We start from the raw sequence: 22,659 nt of genomic DNA, 5'->3' as shown, positions 1-22,659 counted from the left end.
GAGCTCGTTTCTCTTGGAGAAAGGAATATCTCCTTTGAGCATTGCTATTTAAGGGAACATAGTATCAACACAAACTGAAGGGTCAATGAAAGAGAAGTGAAGGTGTCACCAAAAACGAACTTTTGAGTACGAAGATGTGTATACAACAGCAAACTAAAGGAAACAAGACCACACAGGCCTACAAAATTAAAAAAGCATATAAAGTTTGAAGACTCCACTTTAAGCCCAAGGACATCAAAAAGTAAACAACACACATAAATGCCCCTGATGAAAATCTGAAATAGAACATCAAATTCAGCATGTGGAAATCTGAAAATAAATAGATAGGCAAAACAGTTGTTTCCTGATGTCTAATTTCCTCAGTATAACCATTACACACATAAAACATTGGTATACCAAAGTGAGTAATAGTCACATCACCAGCTATGAGCCTGACTGGAAGGTCAATCAAGGTCAGATTCTCGCTCCATGGACATGTCCCCAGTGGCCTCCCTAATAACTGAATGCTGTCAGGCTTGAGCTGGTTATCTACATTTTATAAACAAATATTGTCTTAAGCAGGCTTAATCGGCTACTTAGCTACCAGAATAATTGTGTGTACAATGGAAGTAAATGAAGCAGACACAAACAAGACACTCACCTTTTCTCCCCTGAGGATCACGGCAGTTTTCATGGATGCACAGGCCCCAGGTTGACCAGGAAGATACTATACAGTCTGTAGAGCAAGGGACATTGCAGAGCTGAGAGGCTGAAGGGGCAGGTCCCAAACATAAAGTCTTTCTCACAGGTCTAGAGACTAAAGGACAGAAAAATAAAATAAAATATAATAAAATAATGGTCTATGTCACCCTGGATAGCCCTAGAATTATTCATGTCTTTGTTTTGTTTTGTTTTGTTTCCTTGTGGGTGTGTGCCTACCTTGCCCACATCAGCTTTCTGGTTAAAGAGTATAAACAATCAAAACATAAACACTCTCTAATCCTTGTTGCTTAGCTTTACACTATTAGCATTTTGGGTGAGAAAAGGTAAAAAAAAAAAAAAAGACAGCAACAAAGGGCATGCACGTGAGTTTTCTGCTTCACAGAGCGTTCCCTGGGAATTCAAGAGAGGACTGGAAATATAGAAACAAATTATCTAGAGTTATGATTTAAAAAAAATTAAATAGCTTTGTGAAGTTTCAAGATGAGTCTATCTCGACTATATAAATGACTAGGTTGCTGCAAAAAAATCAAAATCGAAACCCTGAGGTGGGGTGTTTAGCATAACCAATCTACTGCGTTACTCCCCTGAGGGGTGGAGCTCTCAGAGACACAGAAGAAAAATGGTTCTTAGAAAAGAAGAAAAATTGGGATCTGTGACTGTAGAATTAGCCCCTTGAAGTCAGTTTCATTAGTGAGGCTTTCCAGAAGCACAAGGAATGTCTGAGAAGCCACGGGAAGATGCCAACCTAGGAATCTTCCAGACCTTCCTGGTGCACATGCACCCAGAATGTGCCCAGAACTGAGTCACTTCAGGAAGCAGTGACCATCTGGCCATGAGTGGCACTCACCAAGTGCCTTCTCCATGTAGATCAACTCTGGGCACCATGAAAATACACAGATGAAGGAGAAGATGAGATTCTGATTCGCATAGAGATTACAACAGGATAGAAGTTAAGACACAAATGACACAATAAGAAAAGAGCCAAATGTATAACTATGTTTGCGCCAAGTGAACCCACACTGAAGTGGTTTTGGAGCAATTCAGAGCTTGTGAGCAAATGGTTTAAGTTCAGACAGTTTTGCCTTATGAACTGGCTTGTACTCTTGTTTAAATATTTCCCATATGTCATGTCCACCCCGTTAAGCAGATTAGAAGTGCTTCAAAGACAAAGACGAGTATGACAGGCCTGGTAGTAAATCACGCCATCTACTTTGCTTCTTCACTCTTTACATGGATGTCACTTAAATCTGGTAAAGACGGCAATAAATCGCAGCTCTGACCAGCAGGACATTGAACATAAATGAAAACAAAAGCAAAATTTAAAAAAATACCGTTTTCAAAGTTGTAACCCAGGCGGGAAGAAGTCTTCCTAGTGAACACTGGGGCAGCTTGAGGTGCTTATGAGGGTGAATGGGAAAAAGAAAGGTTTTTCAAAGGTCATGAAGAATGATGTTTTTTTTGCAAGTAATTCTTGTATATTTTACCAAAAGGATTTGACCTGACTAAAAATAAAAGGGGCAAAGCAAGATGGTCATTGTAAATGTCAAAGATCACAAACCATGTGGAGGAGGAAGGGACAGGAAGAGAGAACAGATATTGGGGGCAATTGAGGGGTTACTTGGGGAGGCTGAGGAGAGGTGGTGATCAAACACCAAACCCCACCACCATCTGTGAGTTGGGGGAGGGGTCTGTGATTCCTTCCCCAGGAGTGAGCAAGAGAAGACACACAAGACTGCTATTCACTGAATACATTATGCATTCATTCCAAAACCATTAGTACCCACTTTGAATCAGACCTTCTTGGATGGTGTCTGCTTTCAAGGAGCTCTCAATCAAGAAGGGTAAGTCAAGTAGCACATTCACAAAATTGGTGGAAAGCGATGCTTCAGAGTGTCTCAGGAATAGAAAGCTGTATCGCCAGAGGTCTTAAGACAGAAATGCCTTTGGGTCTGGGCCCTTGCTTGTTAGCATGTGTTCTCACACACTCTAACGTAAGTTTCCCCCAAAAAAACTAAGTAGTGATGGAAAAGGAGGTAGGGCACATAAACCAATTAATCTACTATTTAATAAACATTTTTAGTGCTTTCCAGGCACTGGTTATAAATCAATTCATTTAACCTGTGTAACTTTGAGATATATGTTATTACTATGTCAAGTTAAAAATGGGGATTCTGCAACAGAAATGTTTACTCACTTGCTCACATTCTTAATTAGTCAGGAGCAGAGTTGAGATTGGGATCCAGGCAGTCTGGCTCCAGATACTCTTAACCACTGTATATTATGTGGTCTTATTATAGGTCATTCAACCTATACTGATAAGTACCTACCATGTGTCAACACCATGCTAGGTGCTGAAGCCAGAGTAGTGAATAAAACAGACAAGGTCCCTGTCCCCATGGAACTCATATTTCCGCATGAGTTGATAATAACCACACATGAATTCATGAGCCCCAACAATAAGACTGAAAAGCTGTTATTGCTGCTTCTCTTTCCTTTGTCATGGCTGTCTTACTGCAACACCAGCCAGACGGTGGGTGTCTGATGATCAAAGCTGAGAAGATACCCCAAACCTCTCAGTTCTAAGACCCAGCAGACACTTGCTGCTACAGCTTTGGTACTTGATGTTGAGCCCTGCCGTTGAAACTAATCAATCTACCAGTGCAGCATCTAGGCCCACAGTGGGCCTTCACTAATCTCATTAGAAGATCCTGAATGTCTGTCTTCATATCGGCAGCGCAGTTGGAAAGAGACTGGGAACATGTCCTGTGTCAAGGACAATGTTTTTAGAGACCATTATATTTATCTGGCTTACTTTTGGAGAGCTATTAAGAATATTGGGGAGGTAGGAGGTGAAGTCACCCAAGGTCCCCTTTGATAAATACGTAACCACCAATCAGTTGACTGTTGGATAGTAGGGATGATGGTACTCCTAAGATTTGGAAGTCGGGAAAGACATGGTGTGCTAAAGAGGAGCCGGGAGAAGTGGGGTTCCCTGGAGACTATTAAGTGACATAATTAGGAGGCCCAGGGTTGGGAGTGAGGCCATTTGTCAGAGCACTCATGGCTTTTTAGCACCTACTGCTTTGACAGACTGTAGATCTTAATTCATATAGATAAATTCTTCCAGTCCCAGTCGACATGTCTAAGATGCTTCATTTAGGCATTGAATCAATGTACTTGAGCCAACCTATCTCTATCTCAGACCCTCTGGGCTACATTGGTTCTAGAAATAAATCATAAGTAAGTCGCAAAGCACTTACCAGCTTCAGACCACTTAGGTAGTTTTCTCCCCAAGAACAGCAAACAGAATATCTCTACGCCTATTGACTATGTAAAGCTAGAAGGGAGCTTTAGAGCTAATTTAGTTTAATTCGTCAATTTTACTGAAAAACTAAGCTCCAAAGACATTAGATAGCTTCTCCAAATTCACTCAGCAAGTCCAGGGCAGAGCAAGACCTGAGCCTTGTCCCAGGTGGCTGACTCACCTCTACCTGTCCCTGTTGGTTTTCCTTCCATGGTATGAAGCCATCAGGACGCACGAGGTTGTTTGTAGTGAGGATATTTTGTTGATGAATCATAGTGACCACAGTGGAGGCAGTCAGTGACACAACAGACTCAAGATGTCCATGAAGGCTACAGGCTCACTCTAGCCTTTTACATAAAACCCAAATCCTTCCCCTACTTCATTACTCCTTTTAAACTCCTCCAAATACTCGTCCAGACCTCCCCCACCAAGCAGAAGGTAGTGAGACCAAACTTTGCTTCACTGCTAATGACCATTTACTTCTTTTATTTGTGGCAATTCACATTGTAATATAATTATCTTGGGAGGTGGGTAGGATGTGGGGGCGACATGGATCACCTGGATTTGGATGGTTTGTATAGTTTCCTTGGCCAAACTCCAGCCATGATGTTTTTAGAAAGAACTGCTGTTTTTCTACTCATCTGAAACCCCTTCTCTGGATATATTGACTGAAACAACTTTATGTCTATTTACCAACTCTATCATCTCTGATGCAATCAATCCCTGTTCTAATCAGTCCAAGTCTGTGCTTGTCTCTCTTGTACCAGATGCTTTAAAAAAAAAAAAAAGTGTATTTATTTATTTATTTGAGATAGAGAGAGCAGGCAGAGGGAGGGGCAGAGAGAGGAGGAGAGAAGCAGAGTCCCAGTAGAACATGGGGCCCCATGGGTTCGATCTTATAACCCCAAGATCATGACCTGAGCTGAAACCAACAGTCAGATGCCTAACTAACTGGGCCACACAGACACCCCCCAGATGCCTTTTAGACCATGTCACCTTGACGTCTTCTGCCATTCCTGTGCTGACCAAACTGCCTGACTAGCTAGCAGCTACCTACCAAGGTCTAACAGTCTATTTAGGTTTTGCAGGCAGCAAAGTCAATCCCTATAGGGAATTCTCATGACCACAAAGTGTTAAAGAGACAAAAAAAACTTTCAACTCAGAAATTGAGATTGCTACATAGCAGTAGCTTTCCAAGTGCTAGGGAATATATTACAATATTATAAGTGATTGTACATATGCAATAGTCATTAATACTTTGGATATTCTGGTGCCTAACCTCACATTTTTCATTTGCAATAAGAAATTATTACATTGACCTGCCTTACAAGAAATGTGAAAGTCTGCTACTAATGATTGCAAGGTTATCTTAAATAATGAATTTCTCCATGAACAGAATACTAATTAACAAAAGGGAAAAAATGCTGGTTAGGTGATATGTTTAATGTCAAAAAATAAGCAGACACAAAACTGTTTTTATTCTAGAAATGTACCATTTTCGTGATTTTCCTTAATGACAAAGTGATTTCAGATGAGCATACAAATTCAATCAAAATGATTTGTAATTAAGAAGAAGAATGCCTGTTGTGACATTAGCATGTGACTGCCATTGTAAAGAAAAATGAGGACCTTCACATTTTATTTTTTGAGACTAAATCAAGCTATAATCCGAACTAATTTGAATTAAGACAGAAATAAGTTGGCAAAGGTTCAATACAAGTATATTATCCCCCGCTCCTACTGATGACCATTTTGTAAGATCTAAATTTCAATGCCTCTTAATGCCTCAAGAAGAAATTAAATTGAAATTGCATAATAATATTTAATTAATCATAATTAATAACCTGGTACTCTTTCTGTAATTAAAAAAGTGAGTTATATTTGCTTAAAGTAAAAAGAGCTATCACAGGAGCCAATGACATTTTCTTGTCTTTTAACATATTATCGGATGAAAAATCAAGTCAGTCTTTGAAAATTCAGAAAGTGTTTGAGATAATTCTGCCATGGCATAATGGAGTTCACCTTTCTCTCTGTACAGAAAGGAGTATCTTAAAGATGGTCAAAGAATTAGTCACAGGATATTGATTTTTTTTCCCTACTATTTTCAAGGAGGTGGAAATACAAAAAAAAAAAAAAAAAAAAAAAAAAAAGGAAAGGAAAGGTGATGCTACTTCATGGGGACTCTTAAAACCTGGACTATGTGGCTGCTTTTTATCTTCGTGATACCAAATCTTCCTGCAAACAATACCTTCCATCTTCAGTTGATTTTACATAAGATATTTGATTTCTAGAATGACATCAACCTTCACAAAGAAGCTAGACAAAAAAAAGGTATATTCATTTCAACTTCCCAAATCAAATGCAGGGGTCTTGCAGGCACTGTAGACCCCAAAGGGAATTCTCACTCAAAGCTTAGAACCCCCTCATTCCATGGGCTCTCCAAGAACAGCCATAATGGAAACAGCAATTGCTAAGATTTAATTCAAAACTAATGAAAGAGCCTACTTATGTAAAAATGCTGCTTTCTAAATGATTTTTGAGAAACAATATTGCCTCTGACATATTCATTTAGGGAGTATACTGACTTGGCAGAAATTCAGTCCACCTTACTGCTAAAATAAATAGGCCTCTTCTACAGACTGAAGGAGTCAAATGGTTGAAGGGGAAAGATAAATAATATTACAATTTTAACCAGAAAGCTATTTTCCTTCAAGAAGCTTCATGTATTATTTCAATTGCCTTTTGCCACTGGGATTTGCAAAATAATGGATCATTCTTTTAACTTAGTGGATAGAATAAAAGCAATCTGTCTTCTAGCACTTATAGGCAGCTTAAAGAATTAAATCACATCTCATCCTATTATACCTAATAAAGCTTAATTTTAGCCATATTGTGACTCTCTTGGCAAAGTTCCATGCAGTACAACTTGGCAGGAAGATGCATGGGGAGGTATTGCGAATTTAAAGCTAAAAATAATTTCTGCAATTAGAAATAATTACGGGAAATGTGACCACATATCAAAGAGTTTCCTAAATTTCATTCATTTCATAAAGCCAATCAGTAAAGGCCTAGTGATTTTTTTAATGCTACAGAGTAACAACACTCTAGGTAAAGATAGAAAACAATATTCTGAATACAAATGAAGGCAAAATAAACGAGGCACCTGTACGATTCCGGGAAGAAATCAGAATCGATATCCAACAATTACACAATATAGCAGCCTTCGGGCCGATATTCACATATTTCTATTACCATATAGTCTCACCTCTGTTCGCTTTTTAAGAATTTCTGATTGTTTCTCAGCCTTTTAGCTCAGAGCTAAAAGTAGGGTACAGAGAGGGTAGAAGGAACAAAAGCCGACCTAAATGGCATCTTTCACAGTGTACAGTTAAAAATACCATTACTGATGAGAAAGCATAGAAAGGAGATCAACGCAGGATGGGGAAGTGGTCGGGAAAGGAGAAAAAGTGAAAAGGCAGAGAGGCACGTAAGAGAAAGAGTTACCTCCCCAGATGTCAGTGGCATAACTAAGCAACATAAAAGAAGCACAGCTTTTGCAAGGGTTTTAGCGTGGGGATGCTCTTCCTACTCACAGAACTTTGCAACCTACAGTTCATTTTCCCATAGAAACAATAACAAGAGCTGAATGAGAGCAAGTTTTCCCGGGAGTGATCAACAACGCTTCGTCTACTGATTAATGTTAGTAATAATAGCTAATACATACTAGCAACCCACTTGGTTCTAGGCACCGTGCTAAGGACTTATATGCAATTTCTCATTCACCACAATCACTTGGAAGTATCATTATCATTTCCGCTCTGTAGATGAAATAACTGAGGATAAATTATTTGTCCCAAATGACAAAGCTAATATGTGACAAACATAGTCCAGGGTTCTTCAAAGCCCCTAATCTCTCATACTAGGCTCTACTATGATTTTGTATTTGCAGTAAAAATTACGATAGAAAAAACCTTGCTGGGGGCACCTAGGTGGCTCAGTCAGTTAAGCAGCTGCCTTCGGCTCAGGTCATGATCTCCGGGTCCTGGGATGGAGCCCTGTGTCAGGCTCCCTGCTCAGTGGCGAGTCTGCTTCTCCCTCTCCCTCTGCACTTCCACCCACTCATAATCTCTCTTGCTCTCTCTCTCAAATGAATAAAATCTTGAAAAAAGAAAAGAAAAAAACCCTGCCGTAATAGTAATAATTGATCAGGAAAATAAATAGGTGAAAATTCTGTCCAATTCCAAAAATGTTTGAAGTGAGATAAAAATAGAAAAAAAGTAGTTTAAAAATATCAATGGTCAAGGAAACCCCAAGAAAGGTAATTGTTAAAGGAAGACAAGGAGCCAGGTAAGTATTTTTGATGTGATTCTGAAAGGTAAATGTTACAGGAAGGGGGCAGATGAAATTAGATTATAATGACTATTTTCATCCTAAAACTTAGGTTTGGGCCAATCCTAAGGAACTACTGTGAGTTCACAATCAGCAAGCCCGTGTCCCCTTAAGATTTCTTAAAGAGGAAAAGATGACCAAAGAAACCCTTAAGGCAGCTTTGAAACCAGGGAAAGGTGACAAGTGCCAGTGAGTGCCCAGCTTACTTTCCACTGGGTATCCCTAGTATCCCTAGCACAATCCTCTATGTACCAACTATATCCAACCCAGCAACAGAGGAAGGGCAGAGGCGACAGCAAGACATCCCTAAGTCCCCTGGGCAAAATTGAAAGGAAGAGGATGTTTTCGAAAGAAGAAGAAAAAAAAATGTGGTTGAGATAAGGATGTCTCAGAGGAGGGGGGAAGGAGCAGGAAGATCTGGTAAGAAGGGTAAGAGGGAGACAACAGAAAGCAGACCTGGGTCTCCCAGACTTCGGTACTGGTCACAAGACGCCCTATTACTCCACCACAAGCCAGCAAGGCAGACCTTCATCTGTGTTGACTTACAAGGTGGCATTTCAACCTGGGAATAGCTGAATGGAAACTTTTAATAATGGTAACAAGAAGGAAAATCCATATTCCCTAAGGCAACATCAATCTCTAAAATAACATCACAAACACTAAAACTTACAGACCCAAGAGTCAAAACAAAACAAAACAAAACCCACTCCCCCCCAAAAAAAAGGGAAAAAAGGGGGGGATATGTGGCACTTATTTTAGAGAGCCAAGAAAAAACTATTTGTCTCTAAAATAAATATGCACACCATCCTCTTTTTAAAGGAAGGGATATAGAAGGCCTCTCTCTACCTGATATCCTTGTCAGCATATGCTACTTTAAATGTGCAAATCATTTTAGACTGAACAAGTTAATTCAACTTCAAAGGAAGGCTCATGGGATTCACCAGGTCCCTAAGTAGTGATAGGAACGAGACACTGCATAATAATTTTTAAAATGCAGAATGGTTCATTCTTTTGTATGAGGAACTGCTTTATACATTTTTGAAGTAAAACAAAAATTACAAACCGAAACCACTGCATTGCAAAGCTGGATGAAAGCTCCTTCCTCCCAGGCCTCTTCAAACATTGCAAGTCCCACATCGCACAGCTAGCTCTTCACTATGTCAAGGCCAACATCATAAATCAGTAGCGTTCAACCTGCCTAAACCAACGGGGTCTAACATAGTCCTGATTTGGAAGCGCTGGGTCAGAACTGGGAAGGGGGTAGGTAGCAGAGAGTATAGTAAAGATTTACATCTTTAAAAATCTTTTTAATTAGCAGGTTGGGGAGTCAGTGCTCTAAGTAATTTATGAAGTATCATTTTGAAAAACCAATTGGCAAAATACAATTATTAAAAAAAAAAAAACATTACGCTGATAATCTACTATTACTTATGTGCATGGGGTAAATTTCTTGGAAAGATTGAGCTTCTGTAAAATAAAAGGACTATTCAATATTTCTCACCTTTGTTATATTTTATCCTCCCTAAGGAGCCTTTGTAAACGTCTTTTCCCTAATGGTCCTTCCCGCCCCCATGGTATTTTCACACCACAAATATACTGAATATATGCGCATGCTTTATATATAAAAAAGGTAAGATTTTTTTCATCCCATGAACCGATTTTTGTCCCCTTGGGGACAATATCATCCTCCACTGGGGATGAAAGGAGTAGAACACATATACTGAACTTAAATTCTGTGCAATTTAATTAGCACAAGTTTCTGGAAGTACGTGCTACTAATATCTGCAGTTACCGGTGAGACAGCTGAAGTTTTAAAAGTCTGCCCAAGCTTCAGAAATAAGTAAATGCAGAGGCAGGACTTGCACCTAGCCAGTGTGATTCTGGTTTACCCTCTCCATCACCATGCTAGACTCTTCCAGCTCAAGGCTCTAAAACTATTGGATTCATCACACATTTCCATGGCTCCTGGCTAGAATCTATCTTTTAAATTTGACTACAGTGCTTCTAAATACCTGTGTTTTTCTTGAAGTTGGAATCTATATGCTGATATTTAAATTGCAATAAGCAAGAGACAATTTCATTAACCAATAAGATATGCCATTTTCTGATGCATTCACAGAATACAGACAATTTAACACACCCGACACACTATAATTTTATGAATTTTTTGCTTAAATACTAATCGTATTATTAAAAAGTTGTCTTAAGAAGTTGCATACTATATTTCTTTACATTTATGTACATCGCCAGAGCAAACTAGGCTATAAGAACAAAAGGAGAGTGATTTATATTTTAAAGCATTATAATTATCTTCTATGAAGTCTTAATTTGAGAGAGAAAGCATTGAAAAATAATGAGGATAATTATTTGATTTAAAAATGCAATTAACTTTTTAAGGGACCTCCACACTGTTTTCCAGAGTGGCTGTACCAACTTAAAAAGTTAAAAACTGAGCTACCCTATGACCCAGGCATTGCACTACTGGGTATTTACCCCAAAGATACAGACGTAGTGAAGAGAAGGGCCATATGCACCCCAATGTTCATAGCAGCATTGTCCACAATAGCCAAAGCGTGGAAGGAACCAAGATGCCCTTCAACAGATGACTGGATTAAGAAGTTCTGGTCCATATATACAATGGAATATTACTCAGCTATCAGAAAGAATGATTTCTCAACATTTGCTGCAACATGGACGGCACTGGAGGAGATAATGCTAAGTGAAATAAGTCAAGCAGAGAAAGACAATTATCATATGGTTTCACTCATCTATGGAACATAAGAACTAGGAAGATTGGTACGGGAAGGAAGGGATAAAGAAAGGGGGGTAATCAGAAGGGGGAATGAAGCATGAGAGACTATGGACTCTGAGAAACAAACTGAGGGCCACAGAGGGGAGGGGGATGGGGGAATGGGATAGACCGGTGATGGGTGGTAAGGAGGGCACGTATTGCATGGTGTACTGGGTGTTATATGCAACTAATGAATCATCGAACTTTACATCAGAAACCAGGGATGTACTGTATGGTGACTAACATAATATAATAAAAAAAAATTTAAAAAAATAGAAAAAAAAATAAAAACGCAGTTAGTTGATTCTATATTAAAAGCAGTATGGATGTATTTGAGGTTACTAAATGTAAATAATTTTGAAAGTGTTATTACCTATTTTCTGATTCTGAAAGTGTTATTATCTATTTTTAAAAGGCTAGGTGAGTTGAATTGTTCAAAATAAAATAGATTTTTATAACATTAAAAGAGATATAGTTGCATGCAACGATCATTTTATTTTTTTAACATTTATATTTTTTTAATTCAGGTGCTCTAACAAATACTGTTTTGTTCAAGCCAGTGAAGCTCAAAGGTAAGACACATTTATTATGACTAATATTTTGGAGGTGGGGAACCCTGAAAGAATAGTAATGGTTGTTCAGAAAACATTCAGACTTTGGTAGCTCGAAATCCTTAATGTAATGAACTCAGCACAAAAAGTTAGGGAGCCTTCAGGGGCTCTCTACGGGGGATTGCACAGAATCATGAAGCATTTCACCTGAGGACCAGCACTACCTATCCAGAACCATCTTGCTTCCAATCTGACTCAACAGGATCCAAACAGGACACACACTCTTAATACCACCATTTCTGCTCTCTGACAGATTACGTGTCCCGAGAACAAAGACAAGACCGTGTCTTGCAGGCCACCAGCAATAACCAATTTTGTTCTCTCTACTTAACTCTGATTGCCAATTAATTCTTTATGACATGTTTCATCTAGAGTTCGTTTGTACTTTTATATTTGTAATGATCAAAACATACATACATACATTTTTAAAAAAGAGAAACCTCTCATTTTTTTTTTTCCTGAATTTATACTCATGGTCTGAGGAAGCTTTATGTCAAAGGTTAACCAGCCAAATCCTAAAGAAAATGGTAGCCTGCTTAGACTATCCCTTCCTTTCAGAGAAATGTTCCCTCATGGAATGTTGGAATGAAAGAGATTCTTAATGATTCTTATACAATATCCTGTTTATATGAATGAGAAAATCAAGACCTAAAGTGGTTATATGACTTATCCAAGACCAACAGATAGTGTAAGTATCAACCTAGAATCCCCTGTCCTGATATTTGGTTGACTCATTTATGCTGCCTCTAGTGAAAGAAAGAAAGAAAGAAAGAAAGAAAGAAAGAAAGAAAGAAAGAAAGAAAGAAAGAAAGAAAGAAAGAAAGAAAGGAAGGAAGGAAGGAAGGAAGGAAGATTGATTTAAAAAATCCTTCATTAACCTTATCATATCCCATTCACATCTACACTTTACATTCACTTAAGACATATTTTATTCTCTTTTTTTTAAGATTTTATTTATTTTTAGGGGCACCTGGGTGGCTCGGTTGTTAAGCGTCTGCCTTTGGCTCAGGGCATGATTCCAGAGTCCTGGGATAGAGCCCCACATCAGGATCCTCAGCTGGGAGTCTGCTTCTTCCTCTCCCACTTCCCTGTTTGTGTTCCCTCTCTCACTGGCTGTCTCTCTCTCTGTCAAATAAATAAATAAAATCTTTAAAAAAATATATTTTAGGGGCGCCTGGGTGGCACAGCGGTTAAGCGTCTGCCTTCGGCTCAGGGCGTGATCCCGGCATTATGGGATCGAGCCCCACATCGGGCTCCTCCGAAATGAGCCTGCTTCTTCCTCTCCCACTCCCCCTGCTTGTGTTCCCTCTCTCTCTGGCTGTCTCTATCTCTGTCAAATAAATAAATAAAATATTTAAAAAATATATATATATATATTATTTATTTTTATTTGAAAGAGAGAGTGGGGTGGGGGAAAGCATGAGCCAGGGGAGGGACAGAGAAGCAGACTCCCCAATGAGCAGGGAGCGGGGACACAGGGCTCCATCCGAGCACTCCAGGATCATGACCTGAGTGGAAGGCAGACGCTTAATCCACTGAGACACCCAGGTGCCCCAGGTGTATTTTATTTTGCAACGACATTCTTCTCTATGAAATGGGTATTTCTTCTCCTTCTCAGTCAGATTGCAAAAACCCAGTTATTAGAGCTGGATCACTCACTTCTACCTAAGAATAGTTATTGCAAGTTTTCAGCTAGTCAAGTTCCTATCACCAACAAAAACATATACAGCACTTTTTTTTTCAATAAGCAGTTTGAAGAAATATTCCACCTATGAGGAAAGGCTGTGTAGACATTAAATAATAACATGAATTGAGTTAAATCCCCACAGTAATGCAGATTCCGCAAGAACATCCGCTGTCATGCTCACCACTGCAACTCCAACCCATGCCTGACAGCCAGGTAGTCGGCATCCAAGAAATACGGAATAAATATATCAACCAATTAATGTGGTTATGTGACTTTCGATTCTAACCCAGATGTTAAATAAAAAAAAGAAATTTGGTAGCAAATATTTGGTGAACATTTGATAAGGTATAAGGATATTGGAGAACCCTGATATATACAGGGTTCTACAAAGGGTTGGACAGATTGAACCTGCAAAAGGTCACCTTGCCAAAGGGCAGGTAGAGGCTGAAATCCAGCCGGTGCTCCTCTTGCAAATTACACCCTCTGGTTTATGCCCAGAAGGTATCTTTTTCCAATACTTCCACCCAGAGGGAGAGGCTAATTGTAATTCACAGAACAACACATTTTATGCTGCCTAAGATTCTTACATAATCACCTTCTTCTTTTTCTTCTTTTTTTTTTTTAGAGAGAGAGAGACGGGGGTGGGAGTGGCAGAGGGAGAGGGAGAGAGAATCTTAAGCCCAGAGATGTGTGTTTTTTTTTTTAAGCCTTAGCGATACATACTCTAAAAAGAAAAAAAAAAATACAGGTCACCGATAAAGAAATATCCCACATCAATGAAAACACAGTAGGTGGAAAAACTAATCAGTAATAGATTCTTAGGGCCTGAGACTAGCCACTGTACTTTACTAGAAATAACACACTGAGACACAGAGTGACAAGTAGCCAGTGGAGCTCAGAGTGAGGTTAATAGAGGTATGTACTGAAGATCATAATGTTAAATTTATTTGTTAATGATTCCAAAGTCCAAAAATTTAAATAGAAGCAGTGTGGAAGTGTCCACAATAGGCCACTTCCCTTTTGTAACCTCTTAGCAAAATGCAATGTAATTTTAAAAGGAAAGACTATATTCTTCACAAAAGGAAATATTCTGGAAGCAGAAAGGACCTACTTAACACAAATCACTGTCAAATAAGACATGCCAACTGAGCTGAAATTGCAATAAACTGGCGAACTTCTAAATCCCCCTTCTCACCCCACTGCCTGTTTCTTCAAGGCAAAGCAGCTATTATTAACACCCAGCCTTTTTTCTAAGCAGTGCTACAAAGCCCCAGAGAAGAAAGCATAATCCTGCATCTTGGTGATTCTACCATTTGATCAGCTGAATTAGATTTACACTAATAAAAACTAGGGATTATTTATCAAATAGGTATGAATTCGGCATTCATGTGCCTAGAGTCAATTGTACATGATACAGGTATTCCCAGGAGAAAAAAGATCAGAGACGGGGAGAAACTCTGAAAAAGCGTGGGATAACCTGAGCATGATCACAAAGTTGCTCTGTAGGACCTTCTCCTTTTTTTTTTTTTCTGGTGTGTTTTTTTTTTTCTTTTTCGTTTTCCTCCTTCCTTCCTCCCTTCCTTCCTTCCTCCCTCCTTCCCTTCTTCCCTTTCTTTCTTTCTTTCTTTCTTTCTTTCTTTCTTCTTTTTTGTGTATAGTTGACACACAATGTTACATTAGTTTTTGGCATATAACATAGTCATTCAACAACTCTATATGCCATCCTATGTTCACAAGTGCAGCTACAAAAAGAATTCAACTATCTGATGATTTGCAATGTAATTTATAAATGAAAAAAGTCCTAGTGACACCTCGGATAGTACTTACGTGAGGTTTTTAACAATCCCAACATTACTGTGTACATTGGAAAACAGATCTATTTCATCAACTCTGGCAAGAATAAACATTTCCCATAGAGATTTAAAACAAAAACAAAAACAAGTGTAGCTACGATCTGTTGGTGTCTCATTTTTTAAGATCCCAGGCAGCACCCTCGTTTCTCTGCCTTTTGGCCAATATATACATATTGGGGGGGGGGGGGAGCATAAACCTGGGTTTCACAATGCCCTGAAGTTACTATTCTTTCTACTCCATATTAAATTTCCATTCTTACCATGTAACTGACCCCATTTTGTGTTTTATAACCTGACATCCGAGGACATCAAAGGGAAAAAATTCTTATATAATGAAATTGTATCAATATCTTGTACACCTGAAACTAAGATAACACTATATGTTAACTAAGTGGAATTAAAAAAATGAAATCGCTTTTTTTTTTAAAGATTTTATTTATTTATTCGACAGAGATAGAGACAGCCAGCGAGAGAGGGAACACAAGCAGGGGGACTGGGAGAGGAAGAAGCAGGCTCATAGCGGAGGAGCCTGATGTGGGGCTCGATCCCAGAACGCTGGGATCACGCCCTGAGCCGAAGGCAGACGCTCAACCGCTGTGCTACCCAGGTGCCCCTGAAATCGCTCTTTTAAATAAATATGCAAAAATCCAAGTGATAAGCATTCAAAAATATTCCTTCTTGTACTATATCCATGGGACCACATATTGAATCTAGCAACACATTAAAACATCAAAAATATTAAGAAATTAAAAGAACAAGACTTTTTTCCTCCCTAAAAATGCAGGGATGGCTCATTATCAGGGTATTTGTAAATGTAACTTACTGCACAAATACAGAAAGGAAACTCAAAAGCTCATCTTAGGGTTGCCTGGGTGGTTCAGTTGGTTGAGTGTCTGACTCTTGGTTTCTGCTCAGGTCCTGATCTCATGGATTGTGGGATCAATCCCTGAGTAGGGCTCTGCGCTCAGCGGGGAATTGGTTTGGAGATTCTCTCCCTCTGTCCCTCCCCCCCAATAAATAAATAAATCTTTAAATAAAAAAATCTCATCTCAGTGTGTGTGTATGCATGTGTGTATAATAATACATGATATAATATGGTGTAACATGTGATATAATATATAGAAATCTATTTATATGTAAATTCCACAACCATTAATAATCAAATACCCAAATCCCTAAAACAAATAAACAAACTCTCTTACATAATAAGTGCCATCTAACATAAATCACAACTAGATCACATTTAGAAGTGAAAAACTCTACATATATAAGTCATAAACAAGGCAAGGATACCAGTTAATATTTTATGACCTATTTTTTTCATTTAATAAATATATTAACCTTAGGGGCGCCTGGGTGGCGCAGTCATTAAGTGTCTGCCTTCGGCTCAGGGCATGATCCCATCGTAATGGGATCGAGCCCCACATCAGGCTCCTCTGCTGGGAGCCTGCTTCTTCCTCTCCCACTCCCCCTGCTTGTGTTCCCTCTCTTGCTGGCTGTCTATCTCTGTCGAATGGATAAATAAATAAATAAATAAATAAATAAATAAATAAACAAACCTTATATGATATTCATTCTATATTTTCAGTCTTTTTTTAAGAAAAAAAAAAAAATGTTATCTACTTGTATGACCTACTATTGTACTAGATTTCCTAGCCAGTGCAATACAACTTAAAGACACAAAAGTTATAACTATTAAAGAAGAAAAGATGTCACATTTTTAATTTTTTTTTAAATTTTGAGTATAGTTGATACACAGTATTACATTAGTCTCAGGTGTACAACATAGTGATTCAACAAGTTTATACAATATGTTATGCTCACCACAAGTGTAGCCACTGTCACCATACAGTAGTTATAATGTCATTGACTATATTCCCTATGGTGTGCTTTTTATTCCTGTGATTTATTCATCCCATTACTGGAAGCCTGTATGCCCCACTCCCCTGCACCCAATTTGCCTATCCCCCTATACCTCTCTCTCTGGCAACTACGAGTTTGTTCTCTGTATTTATAGGTCTGATTCTGCTTTTTATTTGCTTATTCATTTGGTTTTTTTAGATTCCATATGTGAGTGAAATCATATGTTATTTGTCTTTTCCTGTCCGACTTATTTCAATTAGCACTATATCCTCTGGGTATACCCATATTGTCTCAAATGTCAGGTTCTCATTCTTTTTTATGGCTGAGTAATACTCCATTGTGTTATTTTTTTATTTTTATTTTTTTTTAACTATTCATCTACTAATGAATGCTTAGGTTGGTTCTGTATCTTGGCTATTGGAAACGCTGTCATAAATACAAGGATACATAGATCTTTTCAAATTAGCATTTTTATTTTCTTTGGGTAAATAGTCAATAGTGGAATTATTAGATTATATGGTACTTCTAGCTTTAATTTTTTGAGAAACCTCCATACTGTTTCCCACAGTGGCTACACCAATTTACATTTCCCACCAACAGTGTGTGAGGGTTCCTTTTTCTACATATTCGATCCACTATTCATTATTTCATGTCTTTTTGACTTTAGCCATTCTGACGCGTTTAAAGTAATATCTCATTGTGGTTTGATTTGCATTTCCCTGATGATGAGTGATGTTGAGCATCTTTTCATGTGTCTGTTGGCCATTTGCATGTCTTTTTTTGGAAATATGTCTATTCAGTTTCTCTGCTCGTTTTTAAAAATCAGATTACTTGTTTTGTTTGCATGTTCTACAGTTTTGTTTTGGTGTTGAATTGTGTAAGTTCTTCATATGTTTTGAATATGAACCCCTTCTCAGATATATCGCTAGCAAATATCTTCTGCCATTCAGTACGTGGCCTTATTGTTTTGTTGATGGTTTCCTTCATCGTGCAAAAGCTTTTAATTTTCATTTAATCTTAGTGTTTATTTTTTCCTTTACTTCCCTTGCCTTAGGATACACATCTAAAAAAATATTTCTACAGCCAACGTCAGAGAAATTACTGCTTGTGTTCTCTGCTAGGATTTTTATGGTTTCGGGTCTCACATTTAGGTCTTTAATACAGTTTGAGTTCATTTTTTGTGTGTGGTGTTAAGAAGGGGTTCAGTTTCATTTTTTTACATGTAGCTGTCCAGTTTTCCCAGCACCATTTATTGAAGAGACTGCCTTTTCCCCCATTGTATATTCTTGCCTTTGTCATAGATTAATTGATATATAATATATAATTGTGGGTTTATTTCTGGCTCTCTATTCTATTCCATTGACCTATGTGTCTATTTTTGTGCCCGTTCCATACTGTTTTCATTACCACAGCTTTGTAATATATCTTGATATCTGGAATTGTGACATCTCCAGCTTTTTCTTTTCTCAAGAATGCATTGGCTATTCAGGAAGTTGTGGTCCCATATAAATTTTAGTATTATTTGTTCTAGTCCTAGTTCTAAAGAAAAAGGATGTTGGTATTTTGATAGGGATTGCATTGAATTTGTAGATCGTGTTGGGTAGTATGAACATTTTAACAATATTAACTCCAATCCAGGAGCATGGGGTATCTTTACATTTGTTTGTGTCATCTTCAATTTCTTTCATCACTATTTTATAGTTTTCAAAGTACGGATCTTTCACTTCCTTAGTTAAGCTTATGCTCAGGTATTTCATTCTTTTTTGTGCAATCATAAGGGGGATTTTCTTAATTTCTCCTTCTGCTACTTTGCCATTAGTGTATAGAAATGCAACCAATTTCTATGTATTAATTTTGTATCCCGCGGCTTTACTGAATTCATTTTTTACTTCTAATTTTTTTTTGGTAGAGTATCTAGAAGTTTCTTTGTATAGTATCATGTCATCTGCAAATACTGACAGTTTAACTTTCTTCTTTACCAATATGGATGCCTCCTATTCCTCTTTCTTATCTGATTGCTGCAGCAAGGACTTCCAGGACTATGTTAAATTAAGTGGTGAGAGTAGACGTCTTTGTCTTGTTCTTGATCTTAGAGGAAACGCTCTCAGTTTTTCACCATTGAGTATGATGTTAGCTGTGGGTATTTTGTACATGGCCTTTGTTATGTTAAGGTATGCTCCCTCTAAACCCACTTTGTTGAGATTTTTTATTTTGAATGGAGCTTGCATTTTGTCAAATGCTTTTTCTGTATCTATTGAGATAATCCTGTGGTTTTTATCATTCTTCTTGTTAATGTGATGTATCACATTGATTCATTTGTAAATATTGAATCCTCCTTGCATCCCAGGAATAAGTCCCACCTGACTGTGGTGAATAATACTTTTAATATACTGTTAAATTCAGTTTGGTGATATTGTGTTAAGGATTTTTGCATCTATGTCTGTTGGGATATTGGCCTTTAGTTTCTTTTTTTGTGGTGTCTTTGTCTTGGAATCAGAGTTATGCAGGCATCATGGAATGTACTTGGAAGTTTTCCTTCCTCTTCTATTTTTTTAATGGATTGAGAAGAGTAAGTGTTAAGTTTTCTTTAAATGTTTGGTAGAATTCACCTGTGAATCCATCTGGTCCCAGGCATTTGTTTTTAGAAGGTTTTGATTGCCAGTTCAGTTTTGTGTCTAGTAATTGGTCTGTTTAGATTTTCTATCACTTCCTGATTTAGCGTTGGAATATTGTGTTTCTAGGAATTTATTAATTTCTTCTAAAGTGTCCAAATTGTTGGCATATAATTTTTGTAGCATTCTCATAATCCCTCGTGTTTCTATGGTGTCAGTTGTTACTTCATTTCTTTTTCTCTTTTTTTTTTTTCACAGATTTTATTTATTTATTTGACAGAGAGAGAGACAGCCAGCGAGAGAGGGAACACAAGCAGGGGGAGTGGGAGAGGAAGAAGCAGGCTCCTAGCAGAGAAGACCGATGTGGGGCTCGATCCCAGAACGCTGGGATCACGCCCTGAGCCAAAGGCAGATGCTTAACGACTGAGTCACCCAGGCGCCCCTCATTGTTACGTCATTTCTGATTTTATTTATTAGAGTCCTTCCTTTTTTGTTTTTTTTTCCTTGATGAGTCTGGTGAAGGATTTATCAATTTTCTTTATCTTTTCAAAGAACCAGCTCCTGGTTTCATTGACTATTTTGATTGCTTTTGGGGGTGTAGTTTTGTTTGTTTGGTTTTTTGTTTTGTTTTGTTTGGGGTTTTTATGTCATTTATTTCTGTTTTGATCTTTATTATTCCCTTCCTTTTACTCACCTTCAGCTTTGTTTGTTCTTATTCTTCTAGGTCCTTTGGGTGTAAGGTTAGATTGTCTATTTGAGCTTTTTCTTGCTTCCTGAGGTAGGCCTGTATCGCTAAAAACTTCCGTTTTAAAGATTTTATGTTATTTATTTACTTGACAGAGAGAGAGAGACAGCTAGTGAGAGAGGGAACACAAGCAGGGGGTGGGGGAGAGGAAGAAGCAGGCTCCCACTTTGTCCCAAAAGTCCCCTACTAGTGTGCATTACCATAAACTGTTCTCTTTATGTCAGTTAATATTTATTTTATGTATTTAGCTGCTCCAATCTTGGATGCATAGATATTTACAACTGACATATCTTCATGTTTGGTTGATCCCTTTACCATTATGTAGTGTTCTTGTCTCCTGTTATAGTCTTGTTTTAAAGGCTATTTTGTGGTGTGTCTCCCTCTGTGATTTCATCTTCTTTTATTTTTCCCCTCCCATAAGAGACTCTTAAGTATGGGAAACAAATTGAGAGTTGCTGGAGGGGTGGTGGGGTGGAGTGATGGGGTAACTGAGTGATAGACATTAAGGAGGGCACATGATGTAATAAGCACTGGGTGTTATATACAACTGAAGAATCACTGAACCCTATCTCTGAAACTAATAATATGCTATATATTAATTAAATGAATTTAAATAAAATTAAATTAAGTTAAAAAAATAAAGGCATTTTGTCTATTATTACCCCAGCTTTTTTGTTTGTTTGTAGTTTTTTTTAAATTATTTTAATACTTTTTTTTTAAGATTTTATTTTATTTATTTGACAGAGAGAGAGACAGCCAGCGAGAGAGGGAACACAAGCAGGGGAAGTGGGAGAGGAAGAAGCAGGCTCCCAGCAGAGCAGGGAGCCCGATGCGGGGCTCGACCCCAGGACCCCGGGATCACGCCTTGAGCCAAAGGCAGACGCTTAACAATTGAGCTGCCCAGGCACCCCTGTTTTTAGTTTTAGATGTATTTCAAATGTTTCTACATCCCTTCTCTTTCAGTCCACATGTGTCCTTAGGTCTGAGGTGAGTCTCTTATAGACTATATATAAGGACCTTGGCTTTTTCATCCATTCTGCCACCCTATGTCATTTTATTGGAGCATTTAGTCCATTTATGATTAAAGTAATTATTGATAGGTATGCACTTACTGCATTTTGTTGATGTTTTCTGGCTGTTTCTACAGTTCTCTGTCCCTTTCTTCTTCTCTTGCTCTTTTTCTTTGTAATTAATGAGTTTTTGTAGTGTTATGTTTGTATTTTTTCTCTTTATTTTTTGTTTATCTATTATAGGTTTTTGGTTGTGATTGCCATGAAGTTTGTATATAACATCCTAAGTATATAGCAATCTATATTAAATTGATGGTGATTTAAGTTCAAATACACTCTTAAAAAAAAAGAAAGATTTCTCTCTCTCTCTTACTCATTCCTCCATGTTTTATGTATATGCTGTCATATTTTACAACCTTTTAGTCATAATTTGCTTACATTTAATTATGGCCATTTCTTTTCTACTTAAAGAAGGCTCCTTAACATTTCCTGGAAGGCTAATTTAGTGGTGATAAAATCTATAACTTTTGTTTGTCTGGAAAACTTCTTACATCTCCTTAAAATATGAATGATAGTGTTGCTGGGTAGAATACTTGTTGCAGGTTTGTTCCCTTCAGTACTGAGTCTCTTCTGGCCTGCAAAGTTTCTGCTGAAAAATCAGCTGATAGATTTATGGAGTTTTCCTTGTAGGCAGCTTTTTGCTTCTTTCTTGCTGCTTTTAAATTGTCTTTATCTTGGGGTGCCTGGGTAGCTCAGTCAGTTACATGTCTGCCTTCAGCTCAGGTGATCCTGAGGAGGTCCTGGCATCCAGCTCCACATTGGGCTCCCTGCTCAGCAGGCAGCCTGCTTTTCCCTTGGCTCCTACCCCCACCCATACTCTCTATCAAATAATTAAGTAAAACCTTTTTTAAAAATTGTCTTTATCTTTAGCCTTCGACATTTAACTGTTGTGTGTCATGGCATGGACCTTCTTCGGTTCATCTTGTTTGGTATTCTCTGTGCTTCTTGAACCTGGATATCTATATCTTTCCCCAGGTTAGGGAAGTTTTCAGCTACTATTTCTTCAAATAAGTTTTCTGCCCCATTCTTTCT

General features: G+C 38.0%; 1 protein-coding gene across 1 annotated transcript in view; it reads right to left on the bottom strand.

Annotated features, from left to right (window-relative positions):
• Positions 1-22,659, bottom strand: part of THSD7B (thrombospondin type 1 domain containing 7B) — a 576,660-nt gene that overhangs the window by 460,516 nt on the left and 93,485 nt on the right. Inside the window, exon 5 of the mRNA XM_057306371.1 lies at positions 641-796. Within this exon, the coding sequence (XP_057162354.1) occupies positions 641-796 (156 nt within the window). The remainder of the gene's footprint in view (positions 1-640; positions 797-22,659) is intronic.

Source organism: Ursus arctos, unplaced genomic scaffold (assembly GCF_023065955.2).
Source record: "Ursus arctos isolate Adak ecotype North America unplaced genomic scaffold, UrsArc2.0 scaffold_1, whole genome shotgun sequence".
In the NCBI taxonomy this organism is placed as follows: Eukaryota; Metazoa; Chordata; class Mammalia; order Carnivora; family Ursidae; genus Ursus; species Ursus arctos.
The sequence above is the reverse complement of the archived record's forward strand: the minus strand, read 5'-3'. Positions and strand labels throughout refer to the sequence as shown.